Source organism: Euprymna scolopes, chromosome 27 (genome assembly GCF_053919585.1).
Source record: "Euprymna scolopes isolate OS-2025 chromosome 27, ASM5391958v1, whole genome shotgun sequence".
In the NCBI taxonomy this organism is placed as follows: Eukaryota; Metazoa; Mollusca; class Cephalopoda; order Sepiida; family Sepiolidae; genus Euprymna; species Euprymna scolopes.
Window position 1 is genome coordinate 51,358,839 of NC_136508.1, and position 23,436 is coordinate 51,382,274.

Sequence of the window (23,436 nt, forward strand, 5' to 3'; positions counted from 1 at the left end):
TCTGTGTGAACCCTGTTAAAGATGTATCTGCATAGTGTATTCCATCACTATATCTTAATTTGCTTTAGTTTGTGTGTATCCCTTACACCTCTGCATTGTTTTGCCTGCTGTAAATTTAAATTTCCTTTATATACATACTAAACAATGCTTTAAGCAAACTACACTTATATTTTAACAAAAAGCAAACAAAGTACAACTGCAACCCTCCCCAAAAATGCATGGCTCATCTTGAAATAAGCATATTTAAGTAAAGGTAAACAGATGTACAAAAACTACCAAATAAATTGCGAAAATATTTTTAAAAAGTAATGCAAGCAAAATGTATTCAAAAATTCAAAATTTACAATTACGAAAGTAGTAGAGAAATAAAAGTAAGAGTGCTTTTATATATTTCGGTAATACTCGAAACGTCAGAACTTTATTATTTTTTTTTTTTTACTTGGGAGTCACCACTTATCAAGGCCCAAAGGCCACTCGAGGATAAAGGTTAATGAATGTAAGGTGGTAGTGTAGTAATCGTTAATGATGTATATTGGGTAAAATTTGATTATTTATATTTATTAGAACTTGTTTTTAGAACTTGTTTACATTGGATTTGAAGATTACCATGTTGTATTCAACCAGGAAGCAGGCCAACAAAACAGTGTTCCATAAGGGGGCAGTTCTGGGAAAGAAGCTTTGTTCATGGAATATGTGTTTAGATTTAGGCACAGATAGAGTGGGGAAAATCGTTTATAGTGGTTGTAGCTAGTCGTGTGTTTTTCTTGTGAAAATTCGGCAAGTTTGGCTTTATTTGTTTATAGTTGGAACTGCTTACATCACACCTGTAAATCTATCAATACCTATTCCTAAATAGCACCAAGATAAAATATAGGTATTTTACACTGGCAACCTACCGAATCCTTTGATATCAAGTTACGTAATACAGCTTTGCCCTTACATACCTAATGTGCAATTTTTTATTTATTTATTTTTTAAATTTAAAAAAAAAAAAATCTGTTTTGGAATTTTTGAGTTGAGGATTGATAATTTGGATTATTCGGACTACTGTTCTCATATTGAGTGTTATTCTTATGTTTTAAACTGATATAACTTCCAACTTTCTTCAGGTGTATTTTGTGAACTCTGAAATTTTTCTGTAAAATTCTGGAATCTTCACAGAATTTTTAATAAAACCATTTATTTAATTCACGTAAGTAGCATCGCTCATTCCATCAGCCACGCCTGGGTAGAAGTCTTAATTGGCAATTGTATTCTTAGTATCGCCCATACTGAGGATTGAACCTTTTCACTTAAAATTGGAAGTTGAAGGTTCCATCATCAGTGTGGGTGATAATTACTAGGGCTGTGACAAAAATATTCTTTAATAAAAGCATATTCTTAGCATATATTTGGTGAGGGAATATTTTTTTTTTTAACAAAAAGCATATTCTTCTAAGAAAAAAAAAAAAAGAAAATGTTAAATCAGTTTCATTGTGCCGAAAATATGCTTAAGCATATTTGGGTACGAGTTTTTTGATTTATTCATTCTTTCCAGATAAATGTAATCAACCCCTTAGTAGGTGTGAATTTACATGAAAAGTGTCTAAAATTTGGTCTGTAGAAAAAGAATGGTATAATAGGCAGATATATAAACATGCACAGACATCTCATTGTGCTTGTAGACAAAGCATGTTACTTTCCAGTATGTATTTATAAGATCTGAAAAAAAAAAAAAAAACAATACCGAAAGTAATTAGCACTCCTGCTAAACGAATGACAAGATTTGCAGAGGAATTTGAAGATTACCTGCCAACAGGCAATTGCTTAACCTGCAAATACTGCAATATTCAGGTAAGAACAAGTTATAGTGCATAAAATTTGAAATATAGTTGGATGATAAATTGGTATTGCTATACAAATTACTGAAATAGTAGTTTTGTATTTCAAATTCTGTAACGTTAAGACTCACCGTATTAAAATTTCGTTGAATGTTGAGATTTTTAATTTATTCCATCTACTTTACACATTAAATTAACAAAAGTTAATGTGTTTAAAATAACTTTTTCCATACTTTTTTAAATGTATATATTAACATCAAATAATATCCTGTTCAATAAACTGACCAACGACGTATTCAGAGAATTTCTGCATAAGTACACACTTAGAAATATTCCAGATCAGACTACACTTAGGAAATATTACATTAGTGAAGTGTATGAAGCAAAAGTTAAGTCATTCAGAGGAAAAACTGCGAGAATGAAACTGTGGGTCTCCATTGACGAAACTACTGATGTAGAGCAGTGTTTTATTGCTTGCTTTGTGTTTGGCGTTCTAGGGGTAGACGAGGAACGTGAAAAGTGCTATTTGGGAAACCTTGTATGTCTGCCAAAGGTAAATCACTCTACAATTGCGACATTTTTCAAGGATTCATTGTGTTTTTGTGGCCGTAGCAAGTGCTTTACAGTAATGTGCTCCTCGTAACAACAGATGCGGTTTCATGCATGACAAAAGCCATGAATGCTCTCCATGTATTCTACCCTAAAATGATACACATCACATGCTTAGCCCCCGGTTTGCACAGGGTTGCAGAATTGGTTTAGGCAAGCATACCCAAAAGTGAATAAATTAATTTCCAGAAGAGTGAAGAGTATATTTTTAAAAGGTACGCAATAGAATCGACAAGTTCCGGGAACTAGCTCCAGGGGTGCCCCTTCCCCCTAGTCCCATTCTAATGAGGTGGAGTATGTGGCACTATTACGCTAAATATTTACATAAAATTATTGCTGTTGAGATGTCCCTAGATTCAACAGAGGCACAAAGTATATCGGAGCGCCAAAAACTGCTGGAGAATGCAGCCCTGCTTAATAGCATTCTTCAGTCTTGACAGACTATGGATACCCATTGTAAGGGTGTTTGCGCATGAAATTTTTGTGGCAAGTGTTGTACAATCTCCAAACACACCTCCCCTGAGTCGACATTGTTGAATACCAGTCGCAAGTGGAGGTTCAGGACGACTGGAAACAATGCAGAGATAAGCGGAAAGCACATACAGCACCTAGAATTTCCAAATGGTCACCCATCTGGTACTAGCGAGGCTCAACATTGCTTAACTTCGGTGATCTGATGAGAACCGGTGTGTCAACGTGATTATGCCCTACAATTAACAAGTTTTTTCCACAATATAAGACTACTTTAGTGGACAACCAAAGCAGTATTGATTTTGATAATTTAAAGACACATTTAATCGTAAAATGCAAAGAATAAAATATTTGTTTAAGTTTTATGGAACGTTTAATTGTTCAAAGTATAGCGTTAAAATAACCTGTTTTTCTATAGCTTTTCTGGCCTTCTTTTTATTGCATTAATTGAAAGTTTTACAAAATTTTCAATAGAATTTGTAAAATACTGAATACGGGGTTTTTAACATTTACCACAAGCTATAGTAAACGTATTACATGAAATAAAAGCCAAATAATTAATGTTGCTGCTAACGTAAAACTAAGTTACCAAGAATACAAATGTTCGCCAGAAGTATGCTGAAAATATGCGATTAAAAAGAAATATATGCGGTAGCCAAAAAGCATATTCCCATGAAAATAAGTACATGCCTAAAGAATATTTCCAGCATATAACAAGAATATAAAGCATATCTGTAAAAGAATATTGTCACAGCCCTAATCTGTATATACTTTATATACTAGCCTGGGTGCCCAGCGTTGCCTGGGAGTTTGGAGGTGTGTGTTGAGCAAAAAGAAAGTGGTAGTAAATAAGCAGTTTCAAACCTGTACCGCGAAGGAGGAAAAGAACATGTGAAGAAAAAAAAAAAAAAAAAAACTCATCACTTCATTAATCATTCATTATGAACATTCCACACAAGAAAACACTTAAGTTGGAACGATTTAAACTAATATTCCTAACATCCATCCATCCTCGAGACTCTAGAGGGGCATAGGCCATCTACAACTTTTGTAGATGTTTTTGTAGTGAGGAGTTCTTTTTACCTGGTGAAGGTTCTGGCCCCACGCCCAACCTTCCTAGAAGGTACATACAGTACCTCGCCTTCCCAAATGGTCACCCATCTGGTACTGGCCAGGCTCAACGTTGCTTAACTTCAGTGATCTGGCAAGAACCGGTGTGTCAACGTGATTGTGCCATACAATAATATTCCTAACACGTAAATGTTTATTTCGTATTAATACAACCATTTTGTGTTTTTTGTAAAGTTGTTATTTTCTGGATTTCATTTTTATGTCTTTATGTAAGGATGTGGATTGATGAAACCTTTCTATTAATCATCGATCCTGTTAAATTTACATTGAATAGTCCAGCGTATACACTCCTACTTTCGACTTCCATAAAATTGCGACACATCTAACCTTGGTCCTATAAATTTATAAATCCTGATTATAAATTGGCGACCACTCGACCTACATCCTATATTTCAAACAGTCTAGGATGCAGAAATTTTGTGATTAGCCAAAAAAAAAAAATAATAAATAAATATGTTTATCTATTTCAAAAGAAAAAAAAAAACTGTCTATGATGAACATATGAAAAATACTTGCGCAAACCGTTTCTAGTCTCACACAAAATCACACAAAATCACGCATTCACATCTCAAGCTATATTACTTGTCATATACATACGCGCACACAAACATACGCGTGCACGTCCACACACGTACATATATTCACGTTAGCGTATATACACTCACATTCACGTGTATACACACACGCGCTATCGTGCGCACACGTATGCACACATGGGCAACGTCACTTCCTCTTTCAAAGGAAATCCACACATGCGCAAAAGACCACCAGAAACAACTATAAAAGCAAGAGCAATAAGCAGCATCTTTCTTTTTCAACTCGCCTACCGAGGTGAGTGGTCTATGCACCAGCCACCACCGTTTCGGCAGGCGCACGCCTCATGCCACTTGCTACCATGTGGAGCAAAAAGCTAACAAACACTACGTACACCTTATACGCTTTCTCTCTCTCTCTCTCTCTATATATATATATATATACAACTTGTGCCTGAGAATACCTTCGCGTAACTGACTGCTAACATGGCGCACAGCTTTACTGATGTCAACCCTTTATCCTTTTCTTTGTCTACACGCTGGACTGCCATTCCCATTTCCACTACATTGCTCACTCCTTTTTCCACGCGCGAACAAACGATAGTGACCCGAAGGTGAGATGACCACACATTTCCTTTTCTTTCTACACCACCAGTCCCGCAACAAACGATGGTTACACCCGAACGAGGACATGAACAAGCGTTATACCTAAAACATTCATTTTTCAACAGTAAATAAACGACACGTTTATTTTATCCAGCAATTGAGTTTTTGTTTCCTTCATTCCATTCATTTCATTATTTTCTTTTGTAACGAAATCAGGATATATATATCCTAGTCCTCTACATACTTAATTAAAAAATATTTTGTAATTAGAAAAAAATTACAATTAACTTTTTGCAAAAAAAGAGTGTTGCAGCTGCTTGATCCTCACTGTATTTAATAAAAATTAGAAATAAAAATTCTTTCATTTATTTTAATATGAAAAAATATTTCATTAAAAGGAAACATTTTGTAATAAGGAAAAAAAAAAAAGTGTAAATTTTTACTTGGTTTCCACTTTAACATTTTAAATTAAAATGACAAATATCGCATTTAAATTTTCCGCAAATAAGTAGTTTTCAGGATATTAATCAATGTAATTCCTTGTGTTAAAGTGGTGGCCATTGATATACGTGGAAGCACGCACATATTTTTCACACGCCAAAAATATGCGCGCAACATGGCCAATTCGCCTTTTTACAAAAAAAAAAAAAAAAATACAAATTCAATCATTTAATTTGTAGTTCCAAAATTCGGTACTTGTGTAGTTTATAGATAGTGTTATTTTTTTAGATAGGATTTTCAAGTTAAATTAATTTTTTACACTATCTGATAAAATTGTTAGGTGAAAGTACAGAATAAAAAAAATAAAAATGAAAAAAAAAGACTGGTCCATCTTAACATTTTCCTTTAAAATGATGATTTTTATAAGTGTTTGGGTATGCTGAAATAAATATTGCATTTAAATTTTCGCACAAAAATTGAATGCATGTGCATGCGAAAGCAAATGTGACGACCAGTGAATAGAATACAAAATACATTCGATAATATCATTGCCCTTAAAGTTAATAAATGAAAATTCCTTTATATAAGACTAACGGTGGTACCTGGCGTTGCCCGGGTGTGTTGAGGTGAGGTAGTGTAGTAAGGAACCCCAGTAGGCAGCCCGAGAGGTATTTAAAAAAAAAAAAAAGTGGTAGTAGCGGGGGGGGGGTCAAAACAGCAAGTGGCAGCCCGGGTGGAGAGGTGTTAAAAAAAAAAGAAAAAAAAAGAAAAAAAAAGTAAATGTGGTAGTAGGTAGGCAGGCAGGCTCGAACCCGTAATGCGAAGGAGAAAAAAGATTAAAAATTGTAACGTCTTAGCCGATGCGTCCATGGCGAAACTGGAAGTCATGAGCGTTGGTATAGTCAATCTAATGGAGACGGTGACTTGCGAAAATGTTGACAAAAAAAGCGACTCCACTCCCTTATAGAAAACTGCCCAGTTGAGGGTGAAGGAATTAATGTTTTTGGCCAATTTTTCAATATTTGTTGTCCGAGACGTTGAGTTTCAAAATGATACTGATCTCGTCAAGATCAGTCATGTGTATCGAAAGTTTTTTTGGCAAACATACAAACACACACATTTTGCCTTTCATATAATAGACTAGCATGGATACCCGATGTTACCTGGATGGACCATGAAGTTCGGTTTGGACACAGCTGCTTGACTAAGGATATTGAGCACTTACAAAAGAACAGAATCGCCCCCCCCCATCCCCCCCCCCAAAAAAAAGAACAACCTCTTGACCAGGGATACAAAGAAAAGTAGCTACTCTCTGAACTTCCACCCCACGCCAAAAAAATAAATAAATAAAAAATTTTCTTTCAATCAAAATAGCAGCAAGTGCCCAGGCGATAAAAAAAAAAAAAAAGACCCAAACCTGAAGTGCAAAAGAGGAAAAGGAGGGCAAAAAGTTACTGGCTAAGGCGCTTGTTGTTACGGCCACGGCTACTTATGACGTCATTATTCTGCAAAATAGTTTTTCAATTTGCTCACGGCCACTGAGATATAGAAGGCCTGTTAACTGAAAAATGCCTGCAGGCAATGTAGATAAGATTTGTCGGACTGTTACTCTTGATACTATATGACGGCATTTTTAAAAAGAGCATTAAAACTTGTTAAAAAAAAAAAAAAAAGAAAAGAAAGGAACCCAATTCGATTAATCATGAAACTGAACTTTATTCAATATAAAATGTAAATATTATCTATGTAAAATTACGTAATTTTAAAGCAATATACAATCTAATAGTGATAAAACTGAATTATGAATTTAGGGAACAAACAAAGAAACAAAACAATTCTTGGCCTTCGAGACAAGATCACAGTGTAGTATCTGTTCTGATGCTACACTTCACCTTTTCTGTCCTCGGCCGGTGGAGGAGAAATCCTTCATTACCGAGACAATTTTTATTTTTGTTCTTATCCAGAGTACTCCTTATTGGGGAGCTAGATTTTCCCAACAAGATTATATGTTGAAATATTTAAATAACTATTACTTTTAATACAGAAATTACATTTAAAGTTTTGGTTTTCTGTTCTTCTATATTCATTTTTTCCCATGTTTTTCATCAAAATGTGTAGCGTATTTTCATCAGTTACATGGTTAGGAATCCTATACTCCGCTATAGTCTTCATTTTCATATCAATGCAGAATACATGAATACGGAAATGAAGTTCACATAACTATCAAAAGACAATCATACTATAATGTGAACATTGGTTAAAAACTAAGAAAATATAGTGAACATCTACGATATTAAATCAGGATGGTGGTGAATTTGGGAGGAGGCATTATTATTATTATTTCACTCACTAGGAGTTGTCTAACATGCCATCATCAGTGACCACTCACTGGCAGTAATCTGTGGTATTCGCTGGAGACCGAGTGACAACAAGTCTTTCCCAGATTTCCAATGTTCTTCTCCTCTTGACCATTTATGTAAATGATTGCACGTTATCGCAACAGCCTTTTGCCATTGATTTCTCGTTGGCATCGGCTATTGGTGTTTCCTGGGGTTTGGGTGACAAAATGCCTCCCCAAGGTACCAGATTTGAACTGCACACTTCCAGTGGAGATCTGGTTAATACTCTCCCACCTCGGACTAAAGCTACGAGTGAGATGCTCATACGACGGTGTTTTGATACAATAATGAAACTGGTGAAGGAATATGCACTGTCAATGGATGTAGTCTTGGTCAAATCTAGCCGAAACAAGGTGGATCAATTGACGAGAGTATGGGAATTGAAACTCCCAGGCTAACTCGATTGTCGCCCTTGAAATCTGGTAACCAGAGAGTGACACAGCTACGTCACTTCCACTGAACTCTTGACTAGTCAAGATGTGACAGAGCCCACTCCTGGTTGGCTTGGTCATGCCAACCAACTCTCCTGACTAACCCATCTATCACCCATGCACTGGTCAAAGGGGACTTAAATGTTGAACAAACATGGTATAGGATAGCGATGGATATCAATCATTACGACGGGGCCCTTTTTTTGGCATTGACTGACTGCGGCCCCGCTCGGCAGGATGCAAATTGTATAATCAATCAAAGACTCTTTTCTATGAAGGAGGTCCGCGATCAGAAAGCCTAACAGATAATGACCCTGCCTTTTGGAGCAACTTGTTTAAAGCCTTCATGGACAAATGGAGAATCAGACTTCGATTTCGTTGTGCATATATTCCCTCCAGTAACGGCATCATCGAGCGACGTCATAGAAGTGTCAAAAGGATTGCAGCCAGGAAACGTAGCATACCGGAGGCAGTACATTGGTACAACGTTACGACAAAGGATGACTTGTCCACCTGCCAATATGGTCCATCGGTACTGCATATAGCTTAAAAGAATCAACGGAATAATGGCACTGACAGACAATTAACAGCAAACTGTCTACAAAACGGGTGATCGAGTGTGGGTAAAAGCTCCACACGGACGATGTACTACAAAGTATGGAGTTGGACGTGTGACTGGGAATACCAATACGCAAAATATATTGGTCGATGGAATGCCACGCCATGTGAGAGACCTGCGACCTATAGTAGGACCGAGTTCACCAATGGCCTGCTCTGACACATCTTCAGAAAGTGGTAGTGAAATTTGTGACCATCAATGAGACAATGGGTGAGCGGACACCCAGTGTGGGTGAAGATCACGACTTAGTCGATGACATTCCAGATTAAGGCACAGTAAGCATCGGAACTATTCCTGACAAAGACACAATGATTCTTTTGTCACGAAGAAGTACAAGGCACAAAAGTATTTCATGTGTGATCATAGGATCAGAGAGCAGTGTAGTAGTAATTCTTCAAAAGACAGAAAGTCTGTTCTGTTTGCTGTCAACACACAGGGGCTGGGAGAGGAAGAAGAGAAAGAAGAAGCGGTAGATGTGGTTGGTTTTATGAGAAAGAGGGTGAGACTAACCGTGAGAATTCCCCAGATTTAAGAGGAATAAAGACCAAACTCGGATGGATAGGTGATTGTGCTTTTGCTCAAGCAGAGGAAACAGTGAGAAGAGAAAAGTACCTCTCTAAAGAATGTTCTGACTCAAAGTGAGAAAGAAAGTGAGGCTGAAGGACTCAGCAGTTTTCATAGATATAAAAATTCTATTATAATACTCGATTATGATATAAAATATATAATACTCGATTATGATGTAAAATATATAATATTCGATTATGATATAAAATATATAATATTCGATTATGATATAAAATATATAATATTCGATTATGATATAAAATATATAATATTCGATTATGATATAAAATATATAATATTCGATTATGATATAAAATATATAATATTCGATTATGATATAAAATATATAATATTCGATTATGATATAAAATATATAATATTCGATTATGATATAAAATATATAATACTCGATTATGATGTAAAATATATAATACTCGATTATGATGTAAAATATATAATACTCGATTATGATGTAAAATATATAATACTCGATTATGATGTAAAATATATAATACTCGATTATGATGTAAAATATATAATACTCGATTATGATGTAAAATATATAATACTCGATTATGATGTAAAATATATAATATTCGATTATGATACAAAATATATAATATTCGATTATGATATAAAATATATAATACTCGATTATGATATAAAATATATAAATAATATTCGATTATGATATAAAATATATAAATGATATTCGATTATGATATAAAATATATAAATAATATTCGATTATGATATAAAATATATAAATAATATTCGATTATGATATAAAATATATAAATAATATTCGATTATGATATAAAATATATAAATAATATTCGATTATGATATAAAATATATAAATAATATTCGATTATGATATAAAATATATATATTTTTTTTTACATAGGCATCACCACATTATCAAGGCCAAGAGGCCACTCAAGGATAAGGGTTAAAGAGTGTACAGTAGAAATTGGACAATATAATAATCATTAGTAATGAAAATTTGGTAAATTTGATAACTTATATGGAACGGCTCACCAAGTACTTATTTACGTTAGACTTGAAGACAACCATATTGTAGTCAGCCGGAAAGCAGGAAAACGGAAGACAATTCCACAGGCGTGCAGTTCTAAGAAAGAAGCTTTGTTCATGGAATCTACGTTTAGGTTTAGGCACAGATAAACAGTGGGGGGAATTATTGATAGTGTTTACAGCTAGACGAGTGTTTCTTGTGAAAGTTTGGCGAGTGGGGACCATAGATTGAAGCTCAGTCGAACACTTTCCATGAAAATAACGATACATCAGAGACAAACTCACAACATCTCTTCTGTGAGATAGAGGTTGCAAGGAGGAATATATAAATAATATTCGATTATGATATAAAATATATAAATAATATTCGATTATAATATAATATTCGATTATAATATAATACTCGATTATAATATAATACTCGACATAATATAAAATTCGACATAATATAAAATTCGATATAATATAAAATTCGATATAATATAAAATTCGATATAATATAAAGTATATAAAAATTCGATAGATATAAAAATTCCAAAACAATTCACTTACTGTTATATTTTGTTAGATTAAAATCATCCCAATGTGCAATTATGATAATTGCAATTATATAATTATCCAAATGGAAAATTGTCTTTTTTTACTCTTTAGGAGAATAAAAAACATGCACAATCTAAGGCAACGAAAAACATTTTTTATGGCCACGTGGTTGAACACCGGAAACTTTCTTTACCTACATGTTGATCTGGTAATACCATCACGCTGCCATATTCACTGGCCTACTCTCTTGGTAGCTGTGGTTTGACATGCGTGTGTGACTTGCAAAAATTGCAACGCAAAAAGTGACCCCTTCCAAAAAATGGTCCAATTGATCGCCACAGAATTAATCCCGTTTTCTAATTTTCACATAATATTAGCATTACAAGCATATGCTGTATTTTTGTGGGCATCGACAATATTACTAATACCTAATGTGCTTCAACAAGTCATATTTTTAATTGTGGGTCAATTTTAAAAGAATTACATTGATGGAAAGAGAATAGAATAAGCATTCCAATGATGTTAATTTATTTTTCTTATGCGTTCAATGTTTTTATGCACCAAGTTAAAAATGAAAAAAACGGTAAAAAAAATGACAGCAAAAAGGGAAACTTTTTTCAATGTTTACATTTCATACGTTACGTTTGGATACACATGCATGGGGTCAAATTTGATTGGATATGGCTGAAATTTTACAGGCTATATAAGCATAGAAGTCCATCTCTACTGGGTTTTGATTTATATTTTTATGATCACAGGAAGTAAAGTTACGACCAAGCAAAGTTGACAAAGAATATTTCAAAATTGACAAGATAAATCAGTATATATCATCCATTTTCATATAGATAATAGTTTCAGAATTATTTTCTTGTATAATATGTAAATATTTGATGATTATTATGCGGAAATTTCTTTAAAATGTTATCTTTTATAGAAATTATAGGATATAGAATTTAATGAGAAAACGCCCGCTATGCGCTAATCAGCACTGAGCTGCCTACTGTCAGCGTATTAACGAGTTTCGTTTGTATTCTCTTATAAATAGAAAACTTTTTTCTGCTTTCAAAGCGAAAGCAGAAAAGTTTCATTTTTTATTCTGAGTTCGTCAATTTAAAAAATTATTTTCAAATTTGATTTCCAAAAAATACCAAGCCAAAACTATTTTGTTGTTTTTAACTCTTTTAGTGCAATGTATTAAAAGCGTTAAGAAACAACAAAATGTACCAAGTACATGTGTTTCTCTTATCATGGTATTTATTACTTCTTACTTGTACTTCAGGTAGAATTGTTTTTTAGTGGTAAAAAAAAAAATTATATATAACAAATAAAAAGGTACTTGTGCACTTATGCTACCATACTGAAATAATGTCAGAAACCCATTCTTAAAATGACAATGAAGGGTGTTTTGTTAACTATTCTGTACTTTCACCTAACAAAAAAAGATGAAATTTGAATTTAATTTGAAAATACTATTTGAAAGAAATAGCATAGTAACATAAGCGCATAAGCACCCAAATAAATATTACTAAAGGCAAGATAAGTTACTCTTCTACCTCGTGACATTTATTGGGTGGGTTTCTAATAGTATTTTGTATAATATTTATTTTTAACTCATTGTCAAAACCATTTTTTCGAATCTGTAAAACAGAACCGTTTTTTTTTAACTGAGGATAGGCGGTTCGATAAAGAATTTTATTGTGATGCATTTTGTAAATTTTTCTTTAAAATGACTACCTCTTAAGGTTTTCAGGCATGCTGAAAAAGAATATCGCATTTAAATTTTCCGCAAATGAGCAGCTTTCCAGATATTAAGCAATGTCATTTCTTATGTTATTGCTGGTGGTAATCTTGGCACGTGCGTTTACACATAGTTTCTTGGGGTTGCATTTACACGCTCCAAAATGGCCACTAGCGATAACATAAGAAATGACATTGCTTAATATCTGGAAAACTACTTATTTGCAGAAAATTTAAATGCGATATTCGTTTTCAGCATATCCTAAAACCTATAAAAATAATTTCAAATGTTAAGGTGGAAACAAGGTAAAAAAAATTACCGTTTTATTTCTTTGTTTACATAGTTGAATTTTCAGTAAAGCAACGAAATAGAAATGACACAAAAAAAATTACCATCAACTGGTGAATATATAGTTGTTGCTTATCAGGATTCCTGGTATCCTGGTACTGTGGAAGCTACATCAAGGATTCATGTACAGTACGATTTATGGTTGCATCTAAGAAAATAGGGGTATATTTTGGGCCAGATAGAGAGGAAAACTGGACTGGTCCCAAAATGCATAAGTTCTGGTCAATTATGGGAATTTCCATCTTTTACAGAAATCCAAAATCTATATGAAAAATTTTCTTTGATTTATTCATATCTACTCAATTTTTTATTTTCTTTGAGGGGGAGTAGTAAATACCGGCCATGAATGCTCTTTAGGCATTCAATGGCAACACCACAGATTAAGCTCTCCTTAAGGAGGCAGGTAAATACCTACTCTCAACAAAAGCTATATTTAACTATCAGTATAATACTTAGTTTTGTTCATGAATAGACACCCACTGTATGATACCATGCACCAGTTTAAAAAAGAATTTTAATTTGTACATCTAAATTTATAATTCATGGCTTATGGTAAAGAGATACATCAGATCTGACTGCATAATCAGAAAGAGCACACAATTTTACATAAGAGCTCTAAGTTTCATGAGAATAGCTTGAAAAATAAATAAATGGTGACAAAATTACCAAATTTCTTGAAATGTTGAGGCTCGTAATTTAGCCCACTTTTTCTAAAGAAAAATGTCCACAGAAAAGCATAAATTTTGGCACTTAAAATTCTCATAACTTTTGAACTACTGATGGTATTTGCATAATTCAAACGGTTTTAAACATCTTTTACATAGCTCTTTTCATGCAAGTTGATAAAATAATTATCTAAAAAGAAAAAAATCAACTTGTAATGCTAATAATGTGTCTGAGGGATTGCTTTTTCAAATGATAGCAGTTTCGACCTAGTCCAATGTAACTGACGAAAATTTTTAGCAGACATACGAACACACGAACAAACAGATGTTTGAGATTTGTATAATAGCAGAGTGTGAGTGTTCTCGTCAAGTGGTTCCAATATGGGGAATCGATTTACTAGAACGTTTTATTAGAAACCGAGCACCCCCTTACTAGGTGTATCAAAATTTGGGGGGAATTTGACACTCCTAACACGAAACTGCGAATAAAATATAAAAAACTTATAATTTCTCTTTTTAAAGTGGGTTGTTTATTTTCTTTATGGAATATACTTCCAAAATAAACTATTAAAGTGATTTAAAAAATAGAAATATTTTTTTTTATTTTTAAAAAACAGTGTTTACAAAGTGCCGATGCGCCTTCATGCAGCCATTTTTTTTTTTACGTAATGAAATCAATTGCATTTTACGAGTTAATTTTTTTTCAATTTTTAAACTTTAAAAATCTATCAAAATTTTTCTATTGGTTCAATTTTTACGATATTTTCAGGGTTAATGTGAAATTTTATGCTCTTTCCAATAAACCAAATATAATATTTTAGAGAAACGCTTTTTTTAATTCACCCCTCCCATTTTGAAATGTCTATTAAAATTTAAATAATTAATTTACTCACCAAAGTTTTATATATCACAAATTGAAGATAAAAGATCAATAAAATATTCTAATTTAAAACAAAAAGTGTTTTTTTTTTTTTTTAAATTTACCTGTAAAGTCCAAAGTGTAAAACCTTTATTTTTTAAACCACGTGGATTTTTTTTTTTAAAGTGAAAGCTTATGTTATGCTTAGATTGTCAAGCAAATATCGGACGCTTACGACAATTTTTTCTTTTTCATTCAATGTTTTCTTTTAGATATTTAAAAAAAAATTCACTCGATAAAGAAGAAATAAAATATATTAATCAAAAACTCATGTATTTCATTACGAGAATATATTAAAAAAAAAAAAAAAAAAAAAAAAATCGGTAGAGTGGGTTTTTTGTTTAACAGCAAACACTTATAAGTGAAGGTGTTCATTTTTCATCTAAGGAGGCCCCAAAATACTAATTTTGGTTTACAGCACGCAATAGAAAGAGACATTACTTGTGGCCCTTTGAAGCCACCGGAAGATAAACGCAAAGAAAATCAGAAATTTGTCTCCCTTTATTTGAACAGTGAAAAACATCGGAGTTCGTTTTTTTGTAATCCTTGTTTAAAAAAGTATTTTATTTAAAAAAGACATGGAATATAAGTATAAATATGGATAAATTCTTAACAATGAAAGTACCCATTGAATATTATTTTTTATAGGTAAGTGATTTTTTAGAATTTATATATATTTTTTATAATCGAAGTAAGTAAAATTTTATTGATTTTCTTTAAATCTTTTTTAAAGAAAACCGATTTAAAAAATTGCATAATTTGCTATTAAACCTGTTATTTTTAAAATTTGGTCTTCGCTCTTTTAATTAAAAAAAAAAAAAAAAAAAAAAAAAAATAGGGTTTGAATTGAAATGAATGGCTCGTGTGTTCAGGAGGCCTAACAAGCTTCTGGGCTTGACCGTTACTCCTGATCTTAAATGGAACACGTACATCAAATCTGTTGCCAAGGTCGCTGGAAAAATGGTGGGATCTTTCTATCGATCCAGTAGATATCTCACTACTGATGCAATTCTCTATCTATATAAGAGCCAGGTACGTCCAAGGATGGAATACTGTTGCCACATCTGGGCAGGAGCTGCTAGAAAGGACTTGTCCTGCCTTGATAGAGTTCAAAATAGACTTTGTAGCCTCGTAGGAGATATCCTTTTCTCTTCCCTGCAACCTCTATCTCACAGAAGAGATGTTGCGAGTTTGTCTCTGATGTATCGTTATTTTCATGAAAAGTGTTCAACTGAGTTTCAGTCTATGGTCCCCCCTCACCAAACTTTCACAAGAAACACTTGTCTAGCTGAAAACACTATCAATAATTTCCCCCACTCTTTATTTGTGCTTAAGCCTAAACATAAATTCCATGAACAAAGCTTCTTTCTTAGAACTGCACGCCTGTGGAATTGTCTTCCATTTTCCTGCTTTCCGGCTGACTACAATATGGTTGTGTTCAAGTCTAATGTAAATAAGTTCTGGATGAGCCGTTCCATATGTTAACAAATTTACCGAATTTCCATTACTAATGATTACTATATTGTCCAATTTTTACTGTACACTCTTTAACCCTTATCCTCGAATGGCCTCAATAATGTGGTGATGCCCGTGTAAAAAAAAAAAAAAAAAATTACGTTTTTCAAGTAGTTATAAGCTTCGAAAGACAGTAAGTCTAAATATTCCAGTGTTTACCAAATTTTTAATGGCGATTTCTGACACTGCTACCCCCTTACAAATATTGCATTTTTATTTATTTATTTAATAATATGGTAGATCAATGACCAATCGATAATAATCTGTTGAAAAAAAATTTTAAAAGACGAAAAAAATAAATAAATACAAGGAGGGCATTGTACAGTTCCACCTTAGGTTTTTGTGTATGTAAGCAGCCTTAAAAATATCAGGAAATTGATTGCAATATTTAACATTTCAAGGTAAATTTTAAACAAAAAGCTCCCCCCCCCTCCCCATGTTGTTTGAAGTGTTTCTAAATTGTTTGGAACTTATGACACTCCCCCTGCCATCAAACTTTAAAAATTGCTAACAATTACAGGTCTCATTTACACGCACAAGCATTCGCTCACACGTACCAAAATAGCTTAATATCCTGGAAACTACATAATTACGGAAATTTTAAATGCGATATTCGTTTTCAGCATACCCAAAAACCATAAAGTTGTCATTTTAAAAGAAAAATGTTAAGGTGGAAACCAGGTAAAAAATCCCCCCCCCCCATTTTTTTTTTTTTTTTTTAATAATAATAATAATAATAATAATACATATTAGTTTATTTACTTTTTGCAAAAAAAATAAGTGTTGCATCTGTTCGGTCCAATCGTGTTATTCTGACAGCCAGGAAGAAATGTGATATATTTTTTTACGTTAATTAAAAAGTTTATTGGTTAATTAACATTGTTTTATTATTACAGCTTATTTAATATTTACATTTTATTTTACGTTAATTAACAAATTTTACCTGATTTTTTAATGTTTTAGTTCAAATTTTAGGTACTCCTTGGACGTTGAGTTCCATGGCGACCAGCATAAAAAACAAGCGTCGCTACCTTCCTGACGCAAGCGCACGTTACATTTATTTACTTACGTTGTCGTAGTAACTAAACGATTGTCATTATTTTGAAAAAAAGTTTTACTCTTTATGAATATTAGAAGAAAAAAAGTTAAACATTTATAAATAATGTCTCACTTTTACAGACATTTGTTTTTAAATTTCTTTTTGAATGGCGACTTTTATCGACTTTTTTTGAGTATGCTGACATTTGTTTTAATTTCTTTTTAAATGGCGACTTTATCGGCTTTTTTTTTTTTTTTAAATAGCATTTGCGGATGGGTAAAAAACGAAAACAATAACTAAACCATTTACTGATATCAGTATACTTGACTTTGATAACATTTGTGAAAATATTTGTAAAAGTGAGAAATTATCAGTAAATGGTTATTTTTTTTTTCTCGTTTTTTACCCATCCGCAAATGCTATCAAAAAAAAAAAAAAAAAAAAGCCGATAAAAAGTCGTCATTCAAAAAGAAATTAAAAAACAAATGTCTGTAAAAGTGAGAGACATTATTAATAAATGTTTAGTAACTTTTTTTAAAAATATTCATAAAGAGTAAAACTTTTTTTCAAAATAAAGTGACAAATAATCGTCAGTAAATAATAAAAAAAAATGTTACGTGAGCATGCGCCAGCAAGGGAGCGACGCTGGTCGCGGATGGAACTCAACGCCCACGGAGTACCAAATTTTAATTTTAGTTCGTTATTTCTCTCGTTTATTATTGGTCACTTTTTCTCTTTCATGACAATTTTTACTAGTTGCATTATTTCATTGTTTCCTTGTTCTACGGATCATTTCAGCATCCTAAATCGGCTCTAAATTATTTCCAATAAAATATTTCCTTAGTAAATGCTAGTTATCTCCCTTATATATATAAAGAACAAATCCCAAATCAGCCCCGGTTTTCGAATACGCTGGAAACGAATATTGCATAACATAAGTAATTGCATTGTTTAATATGCGGACAACTACTGATTTGTGGAAAATTTAAATGTGATATTCGTTTTCAGCATACTCGAAACCCTTCGACATCTATATTTTTTTTTGATAGATTTTTTTTTACTTGGTTCCCACCTTAATATTTTCCTTTAAAAGGACGACGGGTTTGTGTTACTGAACACAGATTCGAAAAAGTTGTCAAAAAACAAATATATAACAAATAAATGTTATCAAAGGCAAGATAAGTTACTTTTTTACGTAACTGGATATATTTTTCGTGTTGTTATTCAATTTAACATGTTTATTCAGCTCGAAAAACAGTGTTTAACGATGTATTGGAAAATTCAAGATGGCGTAACACGTTAAGTTTGGGAAAAGGTGTTATAAATAAAAAAACTGGATAAAATACTGTTAAAAACTCGCTCAATATATGTTACCGTGACATAGCTTGCTAAGCTTGACATATATTCGGCGGGTTTTTAATAGTATTTTTTCTAGTTTTTTATTTATAACACCTTTTCCCAAACTTAACGTGTTAAAGAGGGAGTGAGGCGCCATTTTGAATTTTCCAATACATCGGTAAACACTGTATGTTTTCCGAGCTGAATAAGCATGTTAAATTGAATAACAACACGAAAAATATATCCAGTTACGTAGAAAAGTAACTTATCTTGCCTTTGATAACATTTATTTGTTATATATTTGTTTTTTGACAACTTTTTCGAATCTATGTGTTCAGTAATACAAACCCCCTTTTTTTTTTTTTTTACGAGAATACCCTGCGTAGTATAAACTCCCAACCTCCCCATGTTAACGGCTTTCGGAATAAATACCCAACCTCGAAAGCCGTTCTTAACATGTACAGGTTGTGGGGGGGGGTATACTACGCTTGGTACTGTCGTAAAAATACAGTTTTTTTTTTAATTATTAAATTGTTAGAAGAAAGTACAGAACAGGGTAAACCAAACTTAAACACCGAAAACGAAACCAAATTTATTTTTTATTGTTACCAGAAAAGATGTGTTTTCCCCCTCTTATTATTTGGGGCTTATATATTTTTGGTACCGCGTTATTTAAAAAAAATTTCAGGTTAAATTAAAGTTTCACAATATCTTTTTATTAAATTGTGGTAATCGTGAAGAAGCAAAGAATAGTTACAAAATACTCTCCCCTCCCCTTGTTAAGAATGGCTTTCGAAATAATCATGTTTTTGTTTCAGCGCCATACCAAAAATACTAAGTACCATTTATTTTAGTAAGTACTATTTCGATAACGAAACATTTTAGTAATAAAGAAATAGTAATTCGTTCTTAAAATAATAACAGAGGAAATGCAACTTTTCTGGTAAATGCGTTTCTAAATAAAAAAAATAAAAAAAAAAAGTGCAGCAAAATAAATAAACTTCGTTTCATTTCGTTTTCGGTGTTTAAGTTTGATGGACGCGGACGATTTTTTACCGGTGATTTGGCCAGGGTATTCCGATAGTCACATTTACCAAAAGCTACTTCTGCAGAGTACGGACCGTGCTGAAATAATGATAAGCATATTCTTAACATGAGGGTGAAATCGCTGCGTCTTGAAACCATTCTGTACTTCCACCTAACAATTTAATAAACAAAAAACATCGTAAAAATTGAATTTAACTTGAAAATCATATCTAAAAAATAATTCTGTAAAATATCAGTCATAAGTACCAATAAAAATAAAGGTGCTAGTGCACTTACTGATCCGCGCTATTTTTTAAATCGTTATTTCCAAGTTTAATTAAAGTTTTATGTTTTTTTATTGGTAAGGTTAAAGTATAGAATAGGTACAAAACACCCTCCTATCCCCATGTTAAGAATGGCTTTTTAAATAATAACGTTATTATTTCAGCACGGATCAATAAGTGCACTAATAAATAATAGTTTCTTACCAAGTGTGGCGATAGTCCCGGCTGTGATAAATAACCATCGGTTATTATTACTAAAAGTCGTAGAATAATAATCATTATTGGTGTTGTTATTATTATTATTACGGTGATGGTGATGATGGTTATTGTTATGATGATATTGTGTACATTTCGCTTCTTTTTGGTAAGTAGTTGGAATTAAATAAGAAAGCGGTAATATTTGACGGAATGGCCGGTGGCTAGTTATAGATTTTTGTAATAATTTAAAAAGTGTCATTTTGAACAAAAAAAAACAAAAAAAAAGAAAGAACTTCTAAAAAGAAGTACGCCTTACGACCTTAGGATGGGGAAAACTTTTACTAACTGCAGGTCGACTCCGAACTAACACTAGCAGCAGCTCAAACTAAACAGATTCTTTTAAGCAATTATTATTCTGGAATAGAGGAATAGCTGTTGTTATTATTCTGTTGCGCAATTAACATTCGAGATTAAAGAATTGCTGTTCGTAAAATTCACTTCTGTTATTCTTATTCTGTTATTCTTTCTTTATTATGTGAATAAATCCTGACCGAGAGAAAATATTAAAAAGAAATGTTTGTTTACGAATTTTAAAGAAAACTAGAATATTAAAAAGATCCTTTTTGTTTTTGTTTTTAATTTTATTTTCAATTTCAATGAATATTCGATTAAAAATTATTTAATGTGTATTTATCTAATTTACGTGGTCACCTCGGGGGTGGAGAGGGGAGTCTGGTACAGAATAGATTTTTTAACCTAATTAAAAAAAAAAAAAATGAGACAGAAAAATGTTTATGATGTTACCACCCACCGGTCACAGAACGGAAATGTTATATTGGTGAAAGTGCACGGGGGGGGGGGGGAGATCAATGTGCACGGTCAATGTGCAAATGGTGTTTATTCCGAAAGCCGTTCTTAACATGGGAGGTTGGGGTTGTTTGTTCCGAAAGGCATTTTCTTATTTTCAACCTCCTCGTAGTCAACTTCTTAAAGGTAAGTCTTCGGGTGGTCTCCCAGTGCACTTTCACCGTTATCTTTTAAAAATTACGTAAATTGATCAAGTACATTTATTTGTTTGTTTGTTTTTGTTTTTTGTTTTTTTAATAACAAAAACAATTTTCAAATGGTTTAATCAAACACAATTTTTAAATGGTTTAATGTGAATTCGGTAGCAGTACAGGAGCTACAGGACTGATCTTGCAAGTTTGAATTATTGTAGACTTATCTGCCCTTGTTTTTTTTTGTTTTTGTTTTTTTTGTTTTGTTTTGTTTCGAGATGGCGACGCTAAACAGTCCCTTTTGCAATGATGCATATTAACTCATTCGAGTCATTGATCCGTAGGGATATCCAAATTCTTGTGTAAAGTCACCAATATTTTACGCACTATCAGTCACGTCATCATTTTATGTCTATTTATAATTGTCCATACTTTTTACGGATGCTGCTAGTCGCTTTAATTGAATCAGGGAAGCAACATATCGAAGGCCTTCGATAAGGTATGGCATAAGGGCCTACTTCACAAGATTTCCAGCTACGGTATTACTGGAAATGTTTTCTCAATCATTAAATCATTTCTCTCTGATAGGTTCATAAGAGTAGTGGTTGATGGGCAGAAATCAGAGGCCCACAGTATTAATGCTGGAGTCCCTCAGGGGTCCATCCTGGGCCCAACTCTCTTCCTGATCTACATCAATGATCTCCCAAAACACATACTTAAATCATTCGTTGACATCTATGCTGATGACACGACCATCTATGGCAACACATCAAAGGCCGTAAATGACAAAGTTCTCTCTAATTCTCTCTCCTCTGATCTTGAGCGCGTGGTACAATGGGGGAAGAGGTGGCTGATCACTTTTAATGCATCCAAAACCAAGCTTCTATCTTTACATCATCAATGCTCTGATCCCCATCTGGCATCAATTGAAATGGATGGCTCTCGTCGTGGGAGGCTCCATGTTTTGACAAGCTTCTGGGTTTGACCTTTACTCCTGATCTGAAATGGAACATGTACATCAAATCTGTTGCCAGGGACGCTGGGAAAATTGTGGGATCCTTCTACCGCTCCAGAAGATATCTCACTACTGATGCAATTCTCTATCTGTATAAAAGCCAAGTACATCCAAGGATGGAGTACTGCTGCCACATCTGGGCAGGAGCTGCTAAAAACAGCCTATCTTGCCTTGACAGAGTACAAAATAGACTTCGTGGTTTGGTGGGGGATGCCCTTTTCTCTTCCCTGCAGCCTCTCTCCCACAGAAGAGACGTTGCGAGCCTGTCTTTGTTTTATCGTTATTTCCATGGCAAGGGCTCGTCTGAGCTCCAATCTCTCGTCCCCCCTCGCCAATCTTTCACGAGAAACACCCGTCTGGCTGAAACTACTGTCAATAATTTTCCCCACTCTTTATCTGTGCCTAAATCTAAACGTAGATTCCATGAACAAAGCTTCTTTCTTAGAAGTGCACGATTGTGGAACTCTCTTCCGTTCGCCTGTTTCCCACCTGACTACAACTTGGATGTCTTCAAATCCAACATAAACAAATTCCTGACAAACCGCCCCCTTAAGTAAGACACTCTATCAAATCTGCAATACTAATGATTACTACAATACTATCTCATTGATTACTGTACACGCAATAACCCTTATCCTTGAGTGGCCTCCGGGCCTTGATAAGTGGTGACCCCCATGTAAAAAAAAAAATTTAAAAAAGCAGTGCTTTTTGTTTGCTTGTTTGTTTGTTTTTTGCTAGTCATTTTTTATATTATATGTTTTGTTTTTTTTAATTGGAAAACCTTACTCAAAGATCTATGTTTGAAACTTCATATTGCGGAATATTGGAATTGTAGGTACTTGTATAGTTTAATCAAGACATTAAAAAAATGAAAATATCGAAAAAAAAAAAAAAAAAAAGGTTATATTGTATGTATCCGTTTTGGACTAAAGATCCCTGAAACAAAATTTCACTTGATTTAATCAAGTAGTTTTTTGGGTTTTTTTACAGCGGAAAAACAGGTTTTTATGAGAGCGCAATGAAGGTAGCCATCTTTGAATTTTTGAACACGCCATAAGGAGATAACTCGGTTTAAAGCACCGACACTCCCTCCCCATCTTTAATCCTAGCTTTTCTTCCTAAAAATCGAAACATGACTACCGGTATCATAA

General features: G+C 33.2%; 1 protein-coding gene across 3 annotated transcripts in view; it reads right to left on the reverse strand.

Moving 5' to 3' along the window:
* The window catches only part of LOC145248854 (sulfite oxidase, mitochondrial-like), a 64,133-nt gene extending 43,439 nt beyond the window's left edge, over positions 1-20,694 (reverse strand). The window contains exon 1 of one of the 3 annotated variants that reach the window (XM_080110577.1): positions 20,279-20,694. In XM_080110577.1, the coding sequence (XP_079966703.1) occupies positions 20,279-20,531 (253 nt within the window). In that variant the 5' untranslated portion in view covers positions 20,532-20,694. Of the gene's footprint in view, positions 1-19,820; positions 19,885-20,278 lie in introns of those variants that run through there. The other 2 variants (XM_080110579.1, XM_080110578.1) reach the window with 2 other exon arrangements.
* Between the last annotated feature and the right edge of the window lie 2,742 nt (positions 20,695-23,436).